Genomic DNA, 17837 nt, shown 5'->3' with positions numbered 1-17837 from the left:
CTGTACTGTGTCAATGTAACTAAAATGTAACATATATGAGTTTTGATATAATTGATAACATTGTCAATCAAACCGAGTCTGCAAATTTCTTGAAATTTTGTTTGGATAAATGATTCCGAGGACCAAACTTTCGCCAGATCATTATACTTCACAACAGCAGGTGTCAAGTGCTATATAACAACTGTAAAATGTTGCTTCGAACTTCACTTCAGTATTTTCTGGTCATTCGGGATAATTGATTCTAGCATTTTTAAGTGTTGAAAATTGAATACCAATCAAACCGGTGCTAGGGTCGTGAGGGATGTTGCACTTTTTTCATAATCTCTCACGAGTACAGACTCAATCAAACAGAATACTTAGTACGCAATTTACATGTAATTTATTTGTGATTAATGCTACCGAGAGATCAGACTTTCTCCATATTTTTATACTTCCCAATAGCATGTGTCTTGTGCTGTGCAACAGCTGTAAAATGTTAGTGTTAGTCCGTACTTTACTTCAGTGTTGTTATATACACTTGGAAATACGTTAAGCACACAATTTATAATTGGTTGTGATTGAAAGCACTGTCATGAGATGACGATTTAATTGAGCTTAGAAATAGTTAATTGATAAGTAGCTATACAAAGTGACGGGAGTAATTTGTTAATCTCAGACTTGTTAAGCAAATTGTTTAAGCAAATATGGAAACATTTTTTCCGGATAAAAATTTATGAAAGGTATTTTTCTTGTCAGGTTTATGTTAAGAAAACGAAATACATTAAATAGCGTAATACAATAGATAAATTTATTCAGTTTATAATATAAATAACAATAAAATAAACGGAAGCTCCAAATAAACTGTACATAATTTCATAAGACTGCTTTACTTTATATCAAATCTTCATTTGCTTTTATGATTTGTTAGGAAAGCCAGTTAAGAAAGTTCAATTTTGAGATAAAGCCTGAAATGTCACTTCACAAGGCAGATTCCCCTCTCCGCAAGAGTTCCATCTTTATGGTCAAGCAATGCTGGCCATACTGTATGTATAATTGTTGCACCTTTCTTGCCATACGGTGTAAACCAATCTCTGTTCATTAATTGGCCACCACGTGGCCACACTTGAACTAACGGTGGTTCGTGCATACTCATATACCAGCTGACTTCAATGAGACGATGAATGTATGGTCGTGATGCCTTTGGTGTAATCCGTAATGCTGTATGACGATTTAGAACATCTCGTTGTACTATCGTTTCAAAAATCTGAAGAAAATCAAGTTTGATTAACATATTTTTGTTCAACCAAAATAATTATCATCTTACACATTTAGTTATGTATATTTAATAAAACTGAAAATTGTTTTCCTAGACTTTTACAATATAAGTACCATTTTTCGTATCAGTACACATGCTTTCGATTGAAATTTCAGTAAAATGAATGAACATTTGTTTAAATACTTCTTATATCTCTATCTAGGACTGATAGTTTATAAATAACAACAGTAAGATGTACAAGTACTTTATGGTATCTTCATGTCAATGTAATTTCAAATATATTTATATTCTTTTAATAACGAAATATTTAAAGTATACTTCTATAAGGCCTGGAATGGGAAACTTGGCCATTGCTCGTCTATAATCTTTTAAAAATCTGCGAGTAACTTGATAACCCTCTTTGTCTATTATTGATTTCGACTTTGGTATCTACAAAAAATAGAAACAAATACTAGATATAACGTTTTATCTGCGACGGTATGTCGAAATGAACTTGACAGGTTAAGAAATAACTTTTAAAAATTTTGAGTAAAGTGATGAAGATAACAACAGCAGCATTAATCCTAATTTGTTGAGTATCACATATAAATAACAAAATAAAATGAATAGATAAATGAAATTTCTTGAGATTGACAAGGCTTCCATTTGGCTATTTTGTTGTCCAGAGTGTTATTAAAAGACGTAATGTGGAATGATTAACGTTGCAACAAAGAGTAATAAGAATTTCTAGTTTTAAACAAGTAAAATGACAGTGTGCTCCGTTTCTTTTTTACTCACCATTGTATCTTTGATTTGCGGTACATATTTTGGTTGAACAAGTACATCTATCACATGAGCATGGGCCTTAAATATGTCGTCAAACTGTTGTTTTGAAGTGTTTGTGCAAAATGTATACGCCTCCTAAAATGAATATGGCAGATTTTATTGTATTGAATAAGAAGCCACATATTAAAATGAAATCATGCTTGGTGAATAAGTTTTCATTTATATGGACAAAGTAAGTTGTGAATGTTTTTAAAAAACGATGCAAATTAATGATAAATAACGGGTAAAAGTGACTGACAGATTATAAAACATTCTTCTTTATGAAGTTTTAATCTGTAGCTACCATTGTTATGCAAATTTAGAGAAAGATCTTCAAAACGCAAATTTATGGAGAATAAATGCTATACCAGTAAAGAAAGCCATCTCTTAGCCGATTTTACCTTTGCTATTGCTGCTAGTAGTTCGGTAATATTGTCTTCCTTTAGTTTATAATGATGTTCAAGATCATGGTAGGCAGTCTTGTATTCTGTGTTATATATTTTCTTGAATTCCTCCACTAATTGTGCAGGGACAGGTATATCACGCTTTTGTAACAATGTAACTTTGTTTCCGTTCTCCATGACTGCAACGGCGTTTGGTTCCCTGCATAGACCAAAATCAAACACATCTCATCTATAAGATATATAAGCTATAAACTTTAAGCGTTAATTTTGTTTACAGCCAAAGGCTTTCTAACTACAATTTATCATTTAGATGTTCGTGTAACATTTATCTTAAATATAAATATAAATTATTAGCTAATGATTAAGTTCTATACTACTTAAAGCAAAAAAAACATACTGTTCTTTTATTTTAAGATTTTAAAATAAGAAAAGTAACATATTATAAACGAGAAATACGTACATAAACTACAAAAACTGAATAGGAAATAACCTTAAAATGTCTTACTTATTCACTTTATTATCTGGCGTGACCTTTGTTTGAGTAATTGGTAGCTTTAATCTAGATACTTCTTTATCTTTCTCAGGTGAGTCTGGATTATTTGGTTTTGGTATTCCTGTAGCTCCATTCTTTGTAACAAGTTTAGAAGATTGTGTCCCTTGTGATCTGACATCATCGGTGGTCGAAACCTTTGACGGACGTCTCGGAGAACGTGAAGATGCTCCTGAAGTTCCGTTAGTTTGTACTGTGCCATTTATATTACGTGGCGGTTGTCTGGATAGTGGGCTTTGCTGATTATTACCATTGTTTTGGGAATTAATACTATTCTTCCTTGTTATTGGTACTTTACCCTTAGTTTGAGGTATTGGCCGTGCTTGTCCTTCCTATGTTTAATATACCAGCATTTTAATTATAATTTGTTAAAGATAAATTAATATTGGTTAATTTTACAAATGAATCACATAAAATGTTCATTTGTTCCTAACATTATATAATTTCACGAAGAAGCCTGTTACAATCAACATCCCGAAAGCATAATATTTGAATCTCGAACAAAATTATCTGTGGCACTTTTAACGGAAAGAAACATACCTTTTGTTCTTGGTTCGCTTTGAACAGTTCTATTTCAGACTTAAGCGCTTTGATGTGTTCTTGAACTTTATAATATTGTTGTAAAGCTTTGGTCGCATCTTCTGGTCTAACAGTCTTCCTTGCTTGAACCTGTTTCAGTACGTCTATTAGCTGATCGGACTTGCTACTGTTCATCGTGCTAGCCATTTTAATACAACCTTTATACAGATAAATTAGGATTAGAGTCCATCAAGAAGAAGAAGAAACTGTTATAAATAGAGCGTGCTTAATTTCGTGACAACAATGTTTAAACAGGGATGAGCATAGTTTTCAATTGTATAATATTGCTTTACTTGTGTGTTCCACCTTTAAGTATATCCCTCACTGTCAATCACATCAATAGAGTAAGGTAGCTACAATAATCTTATTTTAATTGACATAGATTCGATCTGCCAGGATATCGAACCCGACATTGTTTCAGGATATTAGGCGGACACTATGACCATGCAACCTTATGAAATATGAAAAGTAACATAAGACATTAGCCACTAGCAGGGATTAACAATTGGTTAATAGACTTTTAACCCAGATTAACCAAGTGATCTTATAGTATACAAGCTCCACTGAGATCACGAATGAAACCAGTACTGGTTGGATCCAGAGAACAGACTGGTGGGTGGATCAAATAATCATACCTGAATAAAGTATGTTTATACTAAATGTATGTTTGTGTTTGAAATATATCCCGGGTAACGAGTGGAAAGAAGCAGATCTGTATAGCTCTAGCAAGCATCGTTGTGTTCTTACATAAACGTATTCAGGACGCACATATTTATACGTTCAGTTTAAAAAACCAGATCACACCTACTTACTTATATACATGTTCGTATATTTTTTACATATTGAAAAGTGGAATACTCGGACAATGATAGCCCCATTCATCATATGACATAACTTCGTTGAATTTTAAATAAATCTTATGATAAGCATACATCATCAATTAGTAAAAATATGGTTGAATATAGTTTAATTAATTAAAACTTGTTAAACCATAAATAAATTACTTACCATTTTTATCTCGTACTATGCCAGTTGTTCTGCCATGTTTATTCAATTATACGAGTGGTAATTTAATCCCTTACTATTATTATTCGGATCAATATCCAAAGTATAAAAGCGAAACACTTTATAATTGTCACTATATATAATTGTTTTACATGAATGCATTATAAAGAAAATTAAACTTTTGTTAACGATTTTAAGGGAGATAAAAATGAAATATTTATGACAACGTTTAAAGTAGCATGCGTTCACATTCTTGTTAATTTTCATTTAAATTTGAAAAATGTATTTAAAAGTAAAATATTGTGAATTGAACAAAATTATTCGAATATTGCAAACAGCACTTGCAAAAAACGTAAATTACCAAAAATGCGGTCAAAATAGTAAAAAATAGCTCTTACTGCGTTAATAACGCAGTAGAAATATCGTGATAAATACATTAAAATAAGTCCTTAATCGCTCATAACATGCAAACTATTATTTGAATTTTAAATCTTTTTACTTTACTTTAAATCTTTTTAAAAAAAATCATTTTAATGTTTAATTTTCTTGAAATATTGAGGATCATCTAGAGGCATGACGCTTTTAGACTAGGTATACAAACTCACAGCACAACAGAGAGGAGCTGTATTGGGATTTGGGTGGTTCAGGATTTGGGATACAGTTGGTACATAATGTTCAACTTCAGTATCATTTTGCCAGCATAGTCTAGCCATCAGGTACGGAATACTGTAAGGGCCATCGTGGCTATGCATTATAATCCAGAGGGCGACAATGTGATAATGCGATGACGACAGTAAACAGTGCGATGACGACAATGCCAAAGTTTGATGGCGACAGTGCGATAACGCGATGACGACAGTACGATAATGCAACGATGCAATAGTGCGCTGGCGACAATGCGATAGCGACAATACGATAGTGCGATAGTACTATCGCGTTGTCTCCATCGCATTATCGCACTGTCGCCATCGCGTTTTCGCAGTGTCGTCATCGCGTTATCGCACTGTCGCATTATTTTACTGTCGTCATTGCGTTATCGCACTGTCGCCATGCACTATCGCATTGACGTCATCACATTGTGGTCATCGCACTGTGGTACTGTCGTCATCACACTATCGTGCTGTCGCATTGTCGCCCTCTGGATTATAAAGTATAACCACGATGGCCTTAACGGTATTCCGTAATCAGGGCATACGTTCATGATATGCATAGTCATTTTTGCATACTATTTCTTCTTAGTATGTTTTGCAATAATTCGGTGTTATGTAGAATCATATGAAGCACAGCTATGCGTTAGTATACGTTTATGATGGTGTTAAGTCAATGGGATAAGTAAAAGTCTAAAAGATCATCATAATCAAAATTATACATTTATTTATTTCATATGATAGAAAATCAACAAATGAAAGTGACAAAAATATGATAATGCATATATTTAGAGCTTAAGTCTATATATCACAAAAATGTTATTTCATCACACGGCCTGCACAATGCCCTTGGACATAAGAGGCCCATTTTTATGTAGTGCAAGAGCTGGCCAAATACATTGCTTGATAACGTCTCCCCTTCTTGTATAGAACGTAAATCTGTTCTTATCAACATTTTGTTTGGGTTCCGCCCAGATAAATGCCATCGGTGGCGTCTGCATCTTCATCATCCACACAAGTTTTACAGATTGGACAATAAATGTTTTAAGACCAGCCGAAGAAAACTCAGCTCCAAGCTGTTTTTTCATATGGACTTCATGAAATATCTGAAAGTGATAGCAAACTGAAACATACAATAAACAGCAAAGAAAGTTTCCAAATTGTATTTTCCGTGTATGTACGCGCATATGATATAATATTTCGGTATATATAATTGTGCGATATACGATAAATCGAAAATGCAGAGAATAGATAAAATAGATTCGTGTTTATCATCAGAAGAAGAAAGAAAACGTACGATATTGGACAGCAACATTGTCTATTACCTTACAGAGACTTTGGTCAATAGCTTACAGTGGTATTTGACATTTTTCTATTAACTTACATTTTCAGAAAACTTACATCAATGTGTGGCATTAACATTTGACATTTCAAATATACTTACAGCTACATTTAACATTTTCTATAAACTTACAGCATCATTTTTATTAAACTTACTGAAAGGATTTTTATTAACTTACATTGACATTTGACACTAACTTACACTGACATGTTAGTTTACTAACAGCGACAATTAACCTTTCTTTTTAACTTACAGCGACATTTTCAATAAACTTACTTATACTGACATTTTCGAGTAACAGCGACATTTGACATCTTCAACTAATTTACAGTGACATTTTAAAGTTCCAATTTAATTAATTTACAGCAACTTTTTCAATTAACTTAGAGTGGCTTTTCATAATCAATTAATATGCCATGTGTCTGATATAATACCCTAATAAACAAACAAGTATCAGACCTGTGCTAGTGGCCCTGTTGACAAAATACCTAACGATTTTCTTAAATCCTTCAGAAATTTATCTTCGATGTCTTTTTGTGACGACGACATTTCGGCTCTATGTTTTCCTGCCTAAGTAGAAAAATCAACAGAAGAAATAATGTAAAAATATACAATAAACAATTCAATTTTAATTTGATAATTAATAGAAAATATTTACTTTGAAGTTTATGCCTCTGTATGATTTATCATATGAAGTTTAAATAACACGAGCAAGTGGGCGGATTAATCTCAAAACAATCGGGCGGATTAACTTTCAAATCAATAATAAGCGCTATATTACCATTACAGTTCCGTTTTCAAGTTTATATTTTGGATAGGTCAGTTCATTTTCAATTGCTGATTTCAGTGAAGCAAATTGATGGGAAGACACCTCTACACAAAACGCTTCTATGTTCTGAAAATTAAATATGTTTATCTAAGATAGAATCAATAATAACCACGATATTCAAAGTGTTGAAAGTGTATCAGGATTAGGTCATGACAATGTGTCCTTTAATAAATGTTATGATAAGAAATAACGTCATGAATAAATAAAGGAAAGTAGGAAATGAATAGCTGGGCTTAATAGGTTAAGGCCAGTTTTCTTTCTTTGATAATTACAATAAGTTTTAAAAACAGGTAGTAAAAAGCTACTGTTTTAAAGCGGCGTTCAGCTTTACTGAAGGTTAAATTCTTTGTATATTAATTCAAAATGTGAAATACTGAAACAACACAGACTTGTTTTTCAAACAGAAAATAAATGTTGAAGGTCGCTTTAAAGGGAACTATCCAGAATAGAAGCGACTTTTTAAAGGCATAACAAAAACAAGCTATTGGAAATTCAGAACGCAATGTGCAATATAATATTATGTAATTTAAAACCTCATTAAACAAATACACAAAGGTAACATAAGTTTACCATCTTGATTTGAAAATATTGATGATTTAAGTCAAACAATTGTATCAGTTATATAGTACAACAACAGCAACACATATGTTTTGATCAGTTAAGGACGAGTTTTAACATATTTCATCTTAATCTAATCAGAGAAACGGTACGTAACAATCCAAGTAATGCAAAGAAAAGCATATCTGAAAGAAGTGAGGTTAATTGAAACAGGTATCTGTCAGATTTGATAGAATAGAATAAGGATGGGTTCAGAAAACCGGTCATATATATTTTATCAATTGGGCATCGTTATATCTTCATATGGTAATTATCAAGATGCAATTCTAAACATTTGAGCTAAGAATAAGGGAGCCTTACTATCCCGATTTGACAATAAAGACAGTTGGAAAACTACTTTATTTTTACTATTTTAACCATACAAAGCACATATCAATTTCCAAATATTTCTTAATTCAACATTTTCAGAAAAAAGACAAGGACAAGACAATCTGAAAAGACATCAAAGTAACAATAAATAGCAGAAAACATTTTAAAATGCAATCAATCAGGGTTAAACTCACATCCCACGTAAACTCTGTATACTCATTTAAATTGAAAAGTTTTCTCAAACTAAGGAGGTTTTGCATTAGGCACCTCATACCTTAATTTACAAATACAAATACCTTTAAAATCGACAAAAGAGAGTCAATTATTCTCGTCTCGTCATTACGATAATGCTGATCTAGTTCTTCATAAGCTTGTGTCCACTCATTGTCATATACTTCTCTAAATTGCTCAGCAATATTTGTGGGTCTGTAGTTATCACTCAAGTCAGCGATGTTCGGATTATCTTTCGTCATCTTGTGACCAGCTAGTGTACTTAATCTGAAAATCAGTCACAATTGTGTTTTAAAGAAAACGAGTAATATACATTTGATACAGTATTGTAAATAAATTCTAATTGTTTTAATGAGACGATAAAATTTCAACAACTATTTACAGTGATTATTTATAACATCTATGCGTTTCAGCTTCATTTAAATAACTAATGGCGATGTGTAAACTGAAATGCGTTATTACTTAATTTAATTACTTTTATATCCTGCATTTCGACACAGAGACAACACCATTTGTTCTAATGTGTCGTTAGAAGACAAAAAATGTATATTTTTATAAATCAAATTATATTTTGTTCGTCGGTATTAATATACATCATAGAATATGAAACCAGCACAGTGAAAAATCTTAGTGTAACGTATCATGGTTATTTCTTCTAAGAAAATTTGAGAATATAATTTATGTATGATATACCTATTTCTCACTTCATGAACATCATTTTGAAGTTTCCTATTTTCTTCTGATAACATTTTTATTTGATTCTTCTGTTTCTCAATGGTACGACGAAAGTCTTCGAAGCGTTGTCGTTCGCTATCCTGCTTAATATTAGTTTCATTTAATAAGTACATGTATCTAAATTCAGTCTACATTGTTTCGAAGAAGAGTACTTGGAAAAACACGATTTGATTTAGAAACTTAAAAAAGCTCGTCTTTTGTTTTTTTCATATGATTTGTCTTTTTTATCAAAATCAATAAGTATATTCAGAGAAAATGACAGTTTAAAAATAAAATTACTTTTATTTGAATGCAATGTAGCACTTTTTTTTACGTAAAACTAATTGGAGAAGTCATTTTTATTGTTTCCCCAATGAAAGATATTGATAATATCACGCTGATGAAACAGTGAAAGAGTGACTAGCTTTAATTAAATCATAATAATTCAGTTACATTTTCCCTCTTATCGTAACTGCTCTCTGAGAGTTTTCGCATCGTATCTTTCGTTGCTCTAGATTCACTATCAAGTCCTCGACTTGATCTATGAAGTCTTTCTTTACCGAGATGTTCCGAATACTCCTGCTCTATGGATTTTGCTGACTGATAAATAATATGATAAATAATAGCCGATGATAAACGTAAATTTTATCAAGAATATATTTATTATATAATAATTATTGTATATTAAGATTTTCGAAATAAATATCGAATCCTTATTACTGTCTGTCAGTATTCAAACTGAAATCGAAATTGAAATTATGGATATGCTAAAGTTGTTTTTTCTGGCATATGAAGTCTTATTAACGGGTTGCATGCTTATTGTACAGAAAGATTTGAATAAACTTGTTGCTTAATATACATTACTATAAGATATCCGATTGATTGATTGAATATTCATGTTATTGTGTGCGTATCTGAAACAATTTACTTCTTGATGGTGAATTTGAGATTCTTAGTAATATTTAACTTATATCTTTCTTTTTCAGAATGTATTTAGGATATAAAAAAAACAACAGCAAATTATTTCATACACTGGATTTAAGCCTGCCTCTGTCTTCGTGATCGTGTTGTTGAATAGCTCTTTTCAAATCGCTTTCCAATCTTACGTTTACACGTTCCAATTTGTCCAATTCTTTCTTCAGTCGGTAGTAATCTTCTTTGTATTGTGATACCTTTAAGACATGTTTCACAAGACCCGTATACACGTAATAGAGTACTTTCTATGCTGATACTTCTATGTCCGTAATAAGAGTTACTAGATTTACATAGATACTTTCAATTCATACTTTGAATAGCTCTCATATCATAAGACTTGTAATTAAAAAAGTGTATAAAAAGGAAACTATTTGTATAAATATTCATAACTTATTACTGTTTTTTAATAATTTTTTATTTTTAGCAATATATTAACAGAAGATATATCTAGCCGTTATACTATAGCGTCGAGTAATAAGTCTTCTACAACTAGTACAAAATACTTTACACATACATTTTGTTCATCTCTGCTTTTTTCTTCAAATAATCTTTGCAAACGATCTTCTGTTGCTTTTAGTTTCCTTTCCGATTGCATATATTGTCCAACTGGAAATCCGTAGTCTTTGCTGTAACCATTTCCTCTGAATTCCATTGCCTTTAATAATGATAACAATTCAATTAAAAGAAACCAAATAAGAAGAACCAAATTACAGGTCAACGACTTGAGTGATTTCTATGTATAAAAGTCTAATTAAGTAGCATTTTAAAACAAACATATAGTGCTCTTTCACTTTCCAAAAGTTGTTTTTACAAAATAGTGCCAATGTTATTATGTAAAGGGCGGAGTACAATTTAAACTTTCATTTGTTTTATTTTGTTTACAGGCTGTGTCATCACTATGCATTAGCTACAAAATATAAAACGTCCTAAATACTAAAAAAAACTATTTTTCGATTGAAGCTCTTACATGGTGGTTATCTTTTTCTTTGTTTCTTTCTCCTAATATGAGTTCTAGTTTGTCTCTGGCTTTTTGTAAATCACGTTCAAGAATCACTTTCTCATCCTTTAGTCTTTCTTTTTCTTTCACAAGTAGGTTGTTTTCCTGCTTATAGCGTACTACCTTCATAAAACAGAATACAGGTACATTATTAAGTCATTAACAAAATCATTTAGTTCATACAATCAAACTTTCTCCACATTTAAAAAACATATAATCGCAAACCCAACTAACCCAACAAAACAAATATGATTTCTTTAATGTATTTAATATGATTGCTTTAAAAAGTTTTTTTTTTATTTTACATTAGATTTATATAAAGAAATTATCCATAGTTTGCTCACATTTTATGAGGTTATTATTCATAGTTTAGTATAATACTGAATTCCTATGGACAAATAAACCTTCATTGGACGAGGCGCGTGGGGAAACGAGTCCAATTCTATAAGTGTTGCATTAATAATGTATAATGATATTTTAATTAGAAACCAATGTTTTGACTTTTTGTTGTTGTTGTTGTACTTGGAACCAACAATGATTTATATTTGCCACGCAAAACGTTAGTTTGCTTCATTTTATAAGGTGTGAAATACGGTAAATTTAGAGTGTCTTTCTGTATTACTTTATTACTTTCATTAGACTCTAAACCATTATCCAAACCTGAAAAACAATCAATTATTCAATGTTTTATTTAAATGTGTAGGCAGTACGTATACAGTGTATTTATGGAATAGGATTGATTTTTTTTTTTGCATTTCAAGAACTTTCAAAAAAATTGTAAAATACACTGAATCCTTAATAATTATCAACTTACTTGCTTATAGCTGATTTCCTCTTGTTTTCTTTGTTGATCCCGGTCATGTTTAGCATATGCCACGTCTTGCTTTAGCTGTTTCACATCATGTCTTAACCTTCTGTTTTCTTCCTGTAGCTCATGGGTTTCATTCTTATTAAAACTGTCAAGTCTAGGCAATTGTTCCTTAAGTAAAATAGAATAGAAATACAAAAACGTTTGATTGTCTCATTAACCTTCCTAATATAGTCCACAGATAGATAATAGAGGACTATTAAGATCCTAATATAAATATACTAGTCTTAGAATCGACATAAGAAGAAAATAAAGTTAATTAAATATATATTAAGCCATTCATCCAGAAGTATTCCCTGATATATATTGATATTGTTGTAAATATATTACACAGATAGTGCTAGGCGTCTATTTATTTAGATCTTATGAATACCCTAACAACATATTAAATTTAGATATCACGTATACATCTCTGTATATGCGTTCATCATATCCTCTTTGTTCTTCTCTATCCTTCTTAGCTTTTTCGACCATTTGCGACAATTTCTTTAAGTCGTGTTTAAGCCTTATATTTTCCACACGTAACTGTTCCATCTCTCTCTTTACAACATCGTCTTCTCTTGAAGTTTCACTCTGTTTGTTCGAACATAAGCGTATTACCATGTGAACAGTATTTCATAAAGGCATTATGAAGATGTTTTAATGATATTTGTAGTGTCCATCCAAAAGTATATAGTGAGTGAACAGGTAAATATCAAAATAAGTTTTCATTTTGCCATAATTCCTTTGAATTTAATAATTAACTTCGCATAAACAAAAATAACACATAGGTCCAAACGAAATTTCTGTTAATATCCATTAGAATTTACCTGTGACTTTCAATTTATAAAAAGAGTTGGGCAGTCTTTTTATATTGTTGGCAGATTTGTTATTTTATCCTAAACATTTTCCGCTATGGTCAAACACCATTTTAACACTCAATCTTTTGACATATAAAGTCAGTTCAGCTCAACTTGGCTAAGGAAACTAAGAGCATAATGTCATTTTAATAAAGTTATCTTAATGTGGAATGTGTGCCTTAAATACTCCATCAGACAAAAAATTAAACAGCACTAGAAACGAAACATAAAGTATCTGATGTATATTACCTTAACAGTCATCTCATTTATTCTTCTTGTAAGACGTTGGGTCTTTTCATTTGCATGTTTCAATTCCCCTCTCCAATGCTCATTTTCAGATCGTAAGTTTTTGTTTTCTTCTGCCATACTGCTAACTGAGACCACAGCAGTATGCTTCTCTTCGTCATTTTCCTGTTAGAATAAAAATGTACGAATTGTACGCTATGTTTTAATATATAATGTATCCATAAACATTCTATTGCGTTACCTGTAAATTATAACGATAAATTATATATTAACGTGAATAGTAATATCAGTCTCATGTTCTCATTAATCAATATAATTCCAATACAGAAATTACGCCGCTTACAAATGAAAATCAATTACACTATATGAAATGCGTAATTGGAAGATCCCTCAATAGCAATGAAAGCAAAAACTAAACACTAGTGGTAGACTTCCATTGATTACATGTATTTCCATTTTAAAAAACGATAATTTTATAATTCCACCATAAAATACCTTTCTATGCTGGTTTAGTTTATCATTCTCTGTCTTCAAATGTGTATTTTCATGTTTAAGTTTATTGTTTTCATCAGTAAGGTTGTGTAGATCATCTTCGAGTGCTTGGACATGCCTTTCTTTGTCAGTCTGAAAAGAAGAAGAAATAATTCACAGAAAACCTGCAAACATTCAACGGATCGAAGCTGGAGGCTGAGGTCTGTTTAATGTTTGAGGCTTAATGGGAGATCACTGTGGTGTTATCAGGTACTGTTAGGCGATCACTATAGCTTTTATCGAACCGTTGACGTCATCTTGAATATTATATTTATTCAAAGCCTTATCTGACACTTATATAAATAATTCAAGGTAAAACACTTTATCATAATAAATTGGTAAATTTACATAAACAAATATTTAACAGTTACTGTAAAAGGGATATATTATAGAGATCCAATTGTAATGTGACACTAGGCATATATTTAGAACTACTTGTATAGTCTATTTTAATAAATAACAACTTCCAATTTACTCACTGTTATCTTTTGTTGAAGCTTAATGTCTTGGTTCAAGTTTGTGATTTTTGATTCAAGTCGTCGATTCTCTTCTGACAGCTTACTCATTTCCTCCTTTAATGTCATCAAATTATTGTCCAGGTCATGTACAGACTCATGCACACCTTTTTCTTTTTCCTGCAATATGCCCGGCCAATTTTTTGCATCATTTCCTTTATGATATAAATCTTTCTCTTTATCGTTCATACTATTCTTTTCATCATTCAAATCCTCCTCTGCTCTATTAAGTACCATCTCCTCTTTGTCTTGTATGTCATTCGTATTATCTTGAAAACCTTTTTCTAAACCATCCAAACCATTCGTTTTACTATGTACCGCCTGTACAATATTTTGCGATTCTTTCTCTTTGTAAATGAGATCACTCTCTTTATGAGTATTGTCATCCACGTGCAAAGTCTTGTCATTATCAGACACATTTTTCTCTGTTGCAAGCATAGCATTCTCAACAATATTCTCGTTATCATGAGAATCATTCACTTTAGTCTGTACATCCTCCACACTATTATCCGACCCATTAACTGTATCCTGCATATTTTTCTCTCTAAAATTCTCAGGTCTTAAGCACTCTATCTAAAAGAAAATATAAAAGTTGTGCTTTCTAAAAACATATTAAAGGAAATTGTCTAAGTTTCACTTATCCAATTAAGTAATGACATGTTTTACTTTAGAATCAAGGGGATACAAACGAAGATCCGCTGACCAACAGCAAAGTAGTAGACAAATTCTTAAAAGATACATAATTCAAATATAAAAGACTTCCGGTATTTGTAATTTGTAACTTTTATTGTCATGTCAAGTTTCGTATTACTGAAAAGCTTAGAAAAGAAAGAGATAGATAAATAAGATACATGTTTATATGATTATCAAAAGAAGAATATTTGCTTTTTATAGTACAAAACTAAAAATAAAACATATGTAGCCGTGATTCTTACCTGTTGTTTCAAATCATCAATATGTTTTGACAAGAGTTCAATCTCGGAATTTGCTGATTTCAGCTCTTCTCTTAGACGTTCATTTTCAGCAGTATGTCTAGCACTGGCTTCCATCATCTTATAGATCTCAGTGCTACTTAGTTGCTCCTGGACCTGCTCTTCTTTGGAAACTTTGGCATTCTGAAGATGATAAAAATGATATTTTGCATTCTATCACTGCATACTGTTATGATCAAATTTAAATAATGGAAGGTAAAAAAGACGTTTTAAACGCTGAGAACTTAAAAATCAGATATTCTAATATAATAAATTTTGTCATTTATGTATAATTTTGTACCTTTACTTTCTTTATTTGGATTATTTCATCCTTGTACAGTTGCAATTCTGTCCTCAATTTAGCGTATTGTTGTCGTGCTTGGCTGATGATTGTTGCTGCCGGTCGCCTTCCAATTCTAAGCTTTTCTATAACGTCAAAAACGTGGTCGTCTTCAGTAATTAACGATGCCATCTCGCTGTTCAAATGTGATGTCATCAAAATCTGAATGTACATGCAAATTGGTATATTGTGGGTTGAAAGTTTTAAAGACGGAATAAATAGTCTGAAATGACTTGTATCAATTGTATCAAGTGTAATTAATTCTTTACTATTGGTTATATGTTATTCCTTTTTATATTTCCAAAGAAATGGCATTTCAAACTACTATTTGCTGTTTATGATTTTAATTTCACATATTATTTATCAAGTATAATCATGTGAAATAAAACACTGGAATGGAACTTTCTAACATGGCAAAATCTTAAAATTGATTAAGACTGTTAATAGACGGACAACGCTACTCCATTTATATTTTCCCGCTCAAATACCTTTTTCCATTAAGAAAATGTTGCAAATTAGAATTTAGAATATCTGCGAATATGTCATTACGGTATTGACCATCGAACTTTTAGTGTGAAACTGTCGTGACATTCCTTGAAAAGCGGTGCACGGTTTCAAATTACAAGAAAGAATGAAACAGAAACTTGTAGAAACGCAGACCTATCTTAAATGTAGAATGTCATTTAAATACTATAGATATGATAAATAATCATAATATACCTTAAGACGGTTCTAAAATCATATTTGTATCCAAATTGTCTCATATTATCACATTATAAAATATTGAGGGGAAAGTGTTAAATGTATTAGCTGTTTATAAACTTGAAACAATTGTTACATTCACAAGCTCGTTACGCTACATTCGCTGAATTGTTTTATACCTGCTAAAAGAGTGCGGTAAAATTAACGGTCTCAATTACACATTGTTTTCAAAGTTTGAAGTATTGAATTTATTAGTAATTTTGAAACTGTAGATCTAAAGTCTTTTTTTTTCTAGAAAAAAATCAAATATGTATGTTCAATAAAGTATTTATGAAATCTTCTTGACATCTTTAACATATCGTGCACCACATTTAATGTGTAATTAATAAGACTCAAAATGTGTTTTCGTTGAGTTTCAAATGTTAAACTATTCGAACGCTCGCGATTTTTATAGTATACTCACCTAGAAGTAGGTTTAATTTACATTAATTAATTTGAGTACAAGTTGTACGTATTGAACAACTCCATGATAGCGAATGTGTTATCATTTGAAAAATAACTTGAAAAGAGTGTGTATTAGAATCAAGAAAACTGACTCATATCACACCAGCAAGATAATCTAAATGTATCAACACCATATACAGAAATACTTAAACATACTGTTTTATTCGTTTCCCTGTATAAATTCAGATAACCCGTTATGCACAAAAGTAATAGATCGTGTCCCTCAGTCAATAACGTTTAGGATCAGGACTGCAGTATGGGCCAAAAAAGAAAAGAAGTAGTCGTGATATATAAACCATATATAAAATTATATGGTCCTATTGTTAAAAATGACTCAGTACTCCTAATTAAGGTCACCTTCTTGTGTTCACTCATAGTTGATGCTTTGAAAAAATCCTGCACGAGAAGCTATATATAACGGTCACATATGGCCATGATATTTATTTTGTATTTCAGTAGTTATAAAATAGTAAATAGTAGTTATTCAAATGGAGTAGTCCTTTCAGCTTTTAAAGTTGCATGCCTCCAGTTGAAACAAAAGCATTTCAAGACATTTAAATGTTAGATCTACAAAAATGTTCTAAGATTTTAAGAAAAGTAAAAATATTTGAGATTCAAGAAATAATTTACATATATAAATGCAATGAATGACTGATTTTGCAGTATTTATCACTATGACTAATGCAGTAAGGGCTGTTTTTGCATAGTTTGACCATTTGGTAAGTTGCATGTACTTGGATTGAACGTTGCATTGCAATGAGTAAATTACTTTCTTTGTTCACATGATAAAAGTTTATTTTCTAGTTCATTTCAAAGTTTTCATGAAAATGTTGCTTAAAAAATGTCTGTTGAGTTACAGTACTGTAGGCGAGCTGCTTTAACCTGGTAGATTTAAAGCTATGACTACTATCCTTTTTAACAAGTTCAAAACTTTTCATTCAGTTCGTGTGACGAATGATTAATTGTACAAGTGCTCCTGATTTCTCTATTACGTTCCCATAAATCTGAAGAAAAAAATCTGTCTTTTTCGTGGATAAATATGCGAATTCGACTCTTTTTCGT

At 31.2% G+C, this 17837-nt stretch overlaps 2 protein-coding genes across 4 annotated transcripts; both read right to left on the bottom strand.

Annotated features, from left to right (window-relative positions):
• Positions 1-765: 765 nt before the first annotated feature.
• Positions 766-4741, bottom strand: LOC132757421 (uncharacterized). Its single transcript, XM_060748700.1, has 7 exons — positions 4601-4741; positions 3554-3750; positions 2969-3345; positions 2461-2662; positions 2033-2155; positions 1574-1684; positions 766-1243 (listed from the first exon to the last, which is right to left on the bottom strand). The coding sequence occupies exons 2-7, from the start codon at positions 3737-3739 to the stop codon at positions 953-955; spliced, it is 1290 nt and encodes a 429-aa protein (XP_060604683.1). The 5' UTR covers positions 3740-3750; positions 4601-4741; the 3' UTR covers positions 766-952.
• A 1210-nt stretch (positions 4742-5951) lies between these two features.
• Positions 5952-17067, bottom strand: LOC132757414 (protein Daple-like). Of its 3 annotated transcripts, none has more exons than XM_060748689.1 (17): positions 16932-17067; positions 15531-15731; positions 15194-15373; positions 14223-14831; positions 13708-13836; positions 13216-13377; positions 12536-12700; positions 12074-12238; positions 11230-11382; positions 10777-10917; positions 10319-10459; positions 9741-9887; positions 9267-9391; positions 8639-8840; positions 7368-7481; positions 7046-7156; positions 5952-6350 (listed from the first exon to the last, which is right to left on the bottom strand). In XM_060748689.1, exons 2-17 carry the CDS (start codon positions 15723-15725, stop codon positions 6072-6074), a joined length of 3018 nt encoding a protein of 1005 aa, XP_060604672.1. In that variant the 5' UTR covers positions 15726-15731; positions 16932-17067; the 3' UTR covers positions 5952-6071. The 3 variants fall into 3 exon arrangements, with proteins under 3 accessions (XP_060604672.1, XP_060604671.1, XP_060604673.1); XM_060748688.1 differs by lacking the exon at positions 16932-17067 and adding an exon at positions 16290-16428; XM_060748690.1 differs by lacking the exon at positions 16932-17067 and adding an exon at positions 16290-16428 and having other exon boundaries at positions 9267-9388.
• Between the last annotated feature and the right edge of the window lie 770 nt (positions 17068-17837).

The sequence above is a fragment of the Ruditapes philippinarum genome, unplaced genomic scaffold (assembly GCF_026571515.1).
Source record: "Ruditapes philippinarum isolate M1 unplaced genomic scaffold, ASM2657151v2 ctg1804_1_1_1_1, whole genome shotgun sequence".
NCBI classification, from domain to species: Eukaryota; Metazoa; Mollusca; class Bivalvia; order Venerida; family Veneridae; genus Ruditapes; species Ruditapes philippinarum.
The sequence above is the reverse complement of the archived record's forward strand: the minus strand, read 5'-3'. Positions and strand labels throughout refer to the sequence as shown.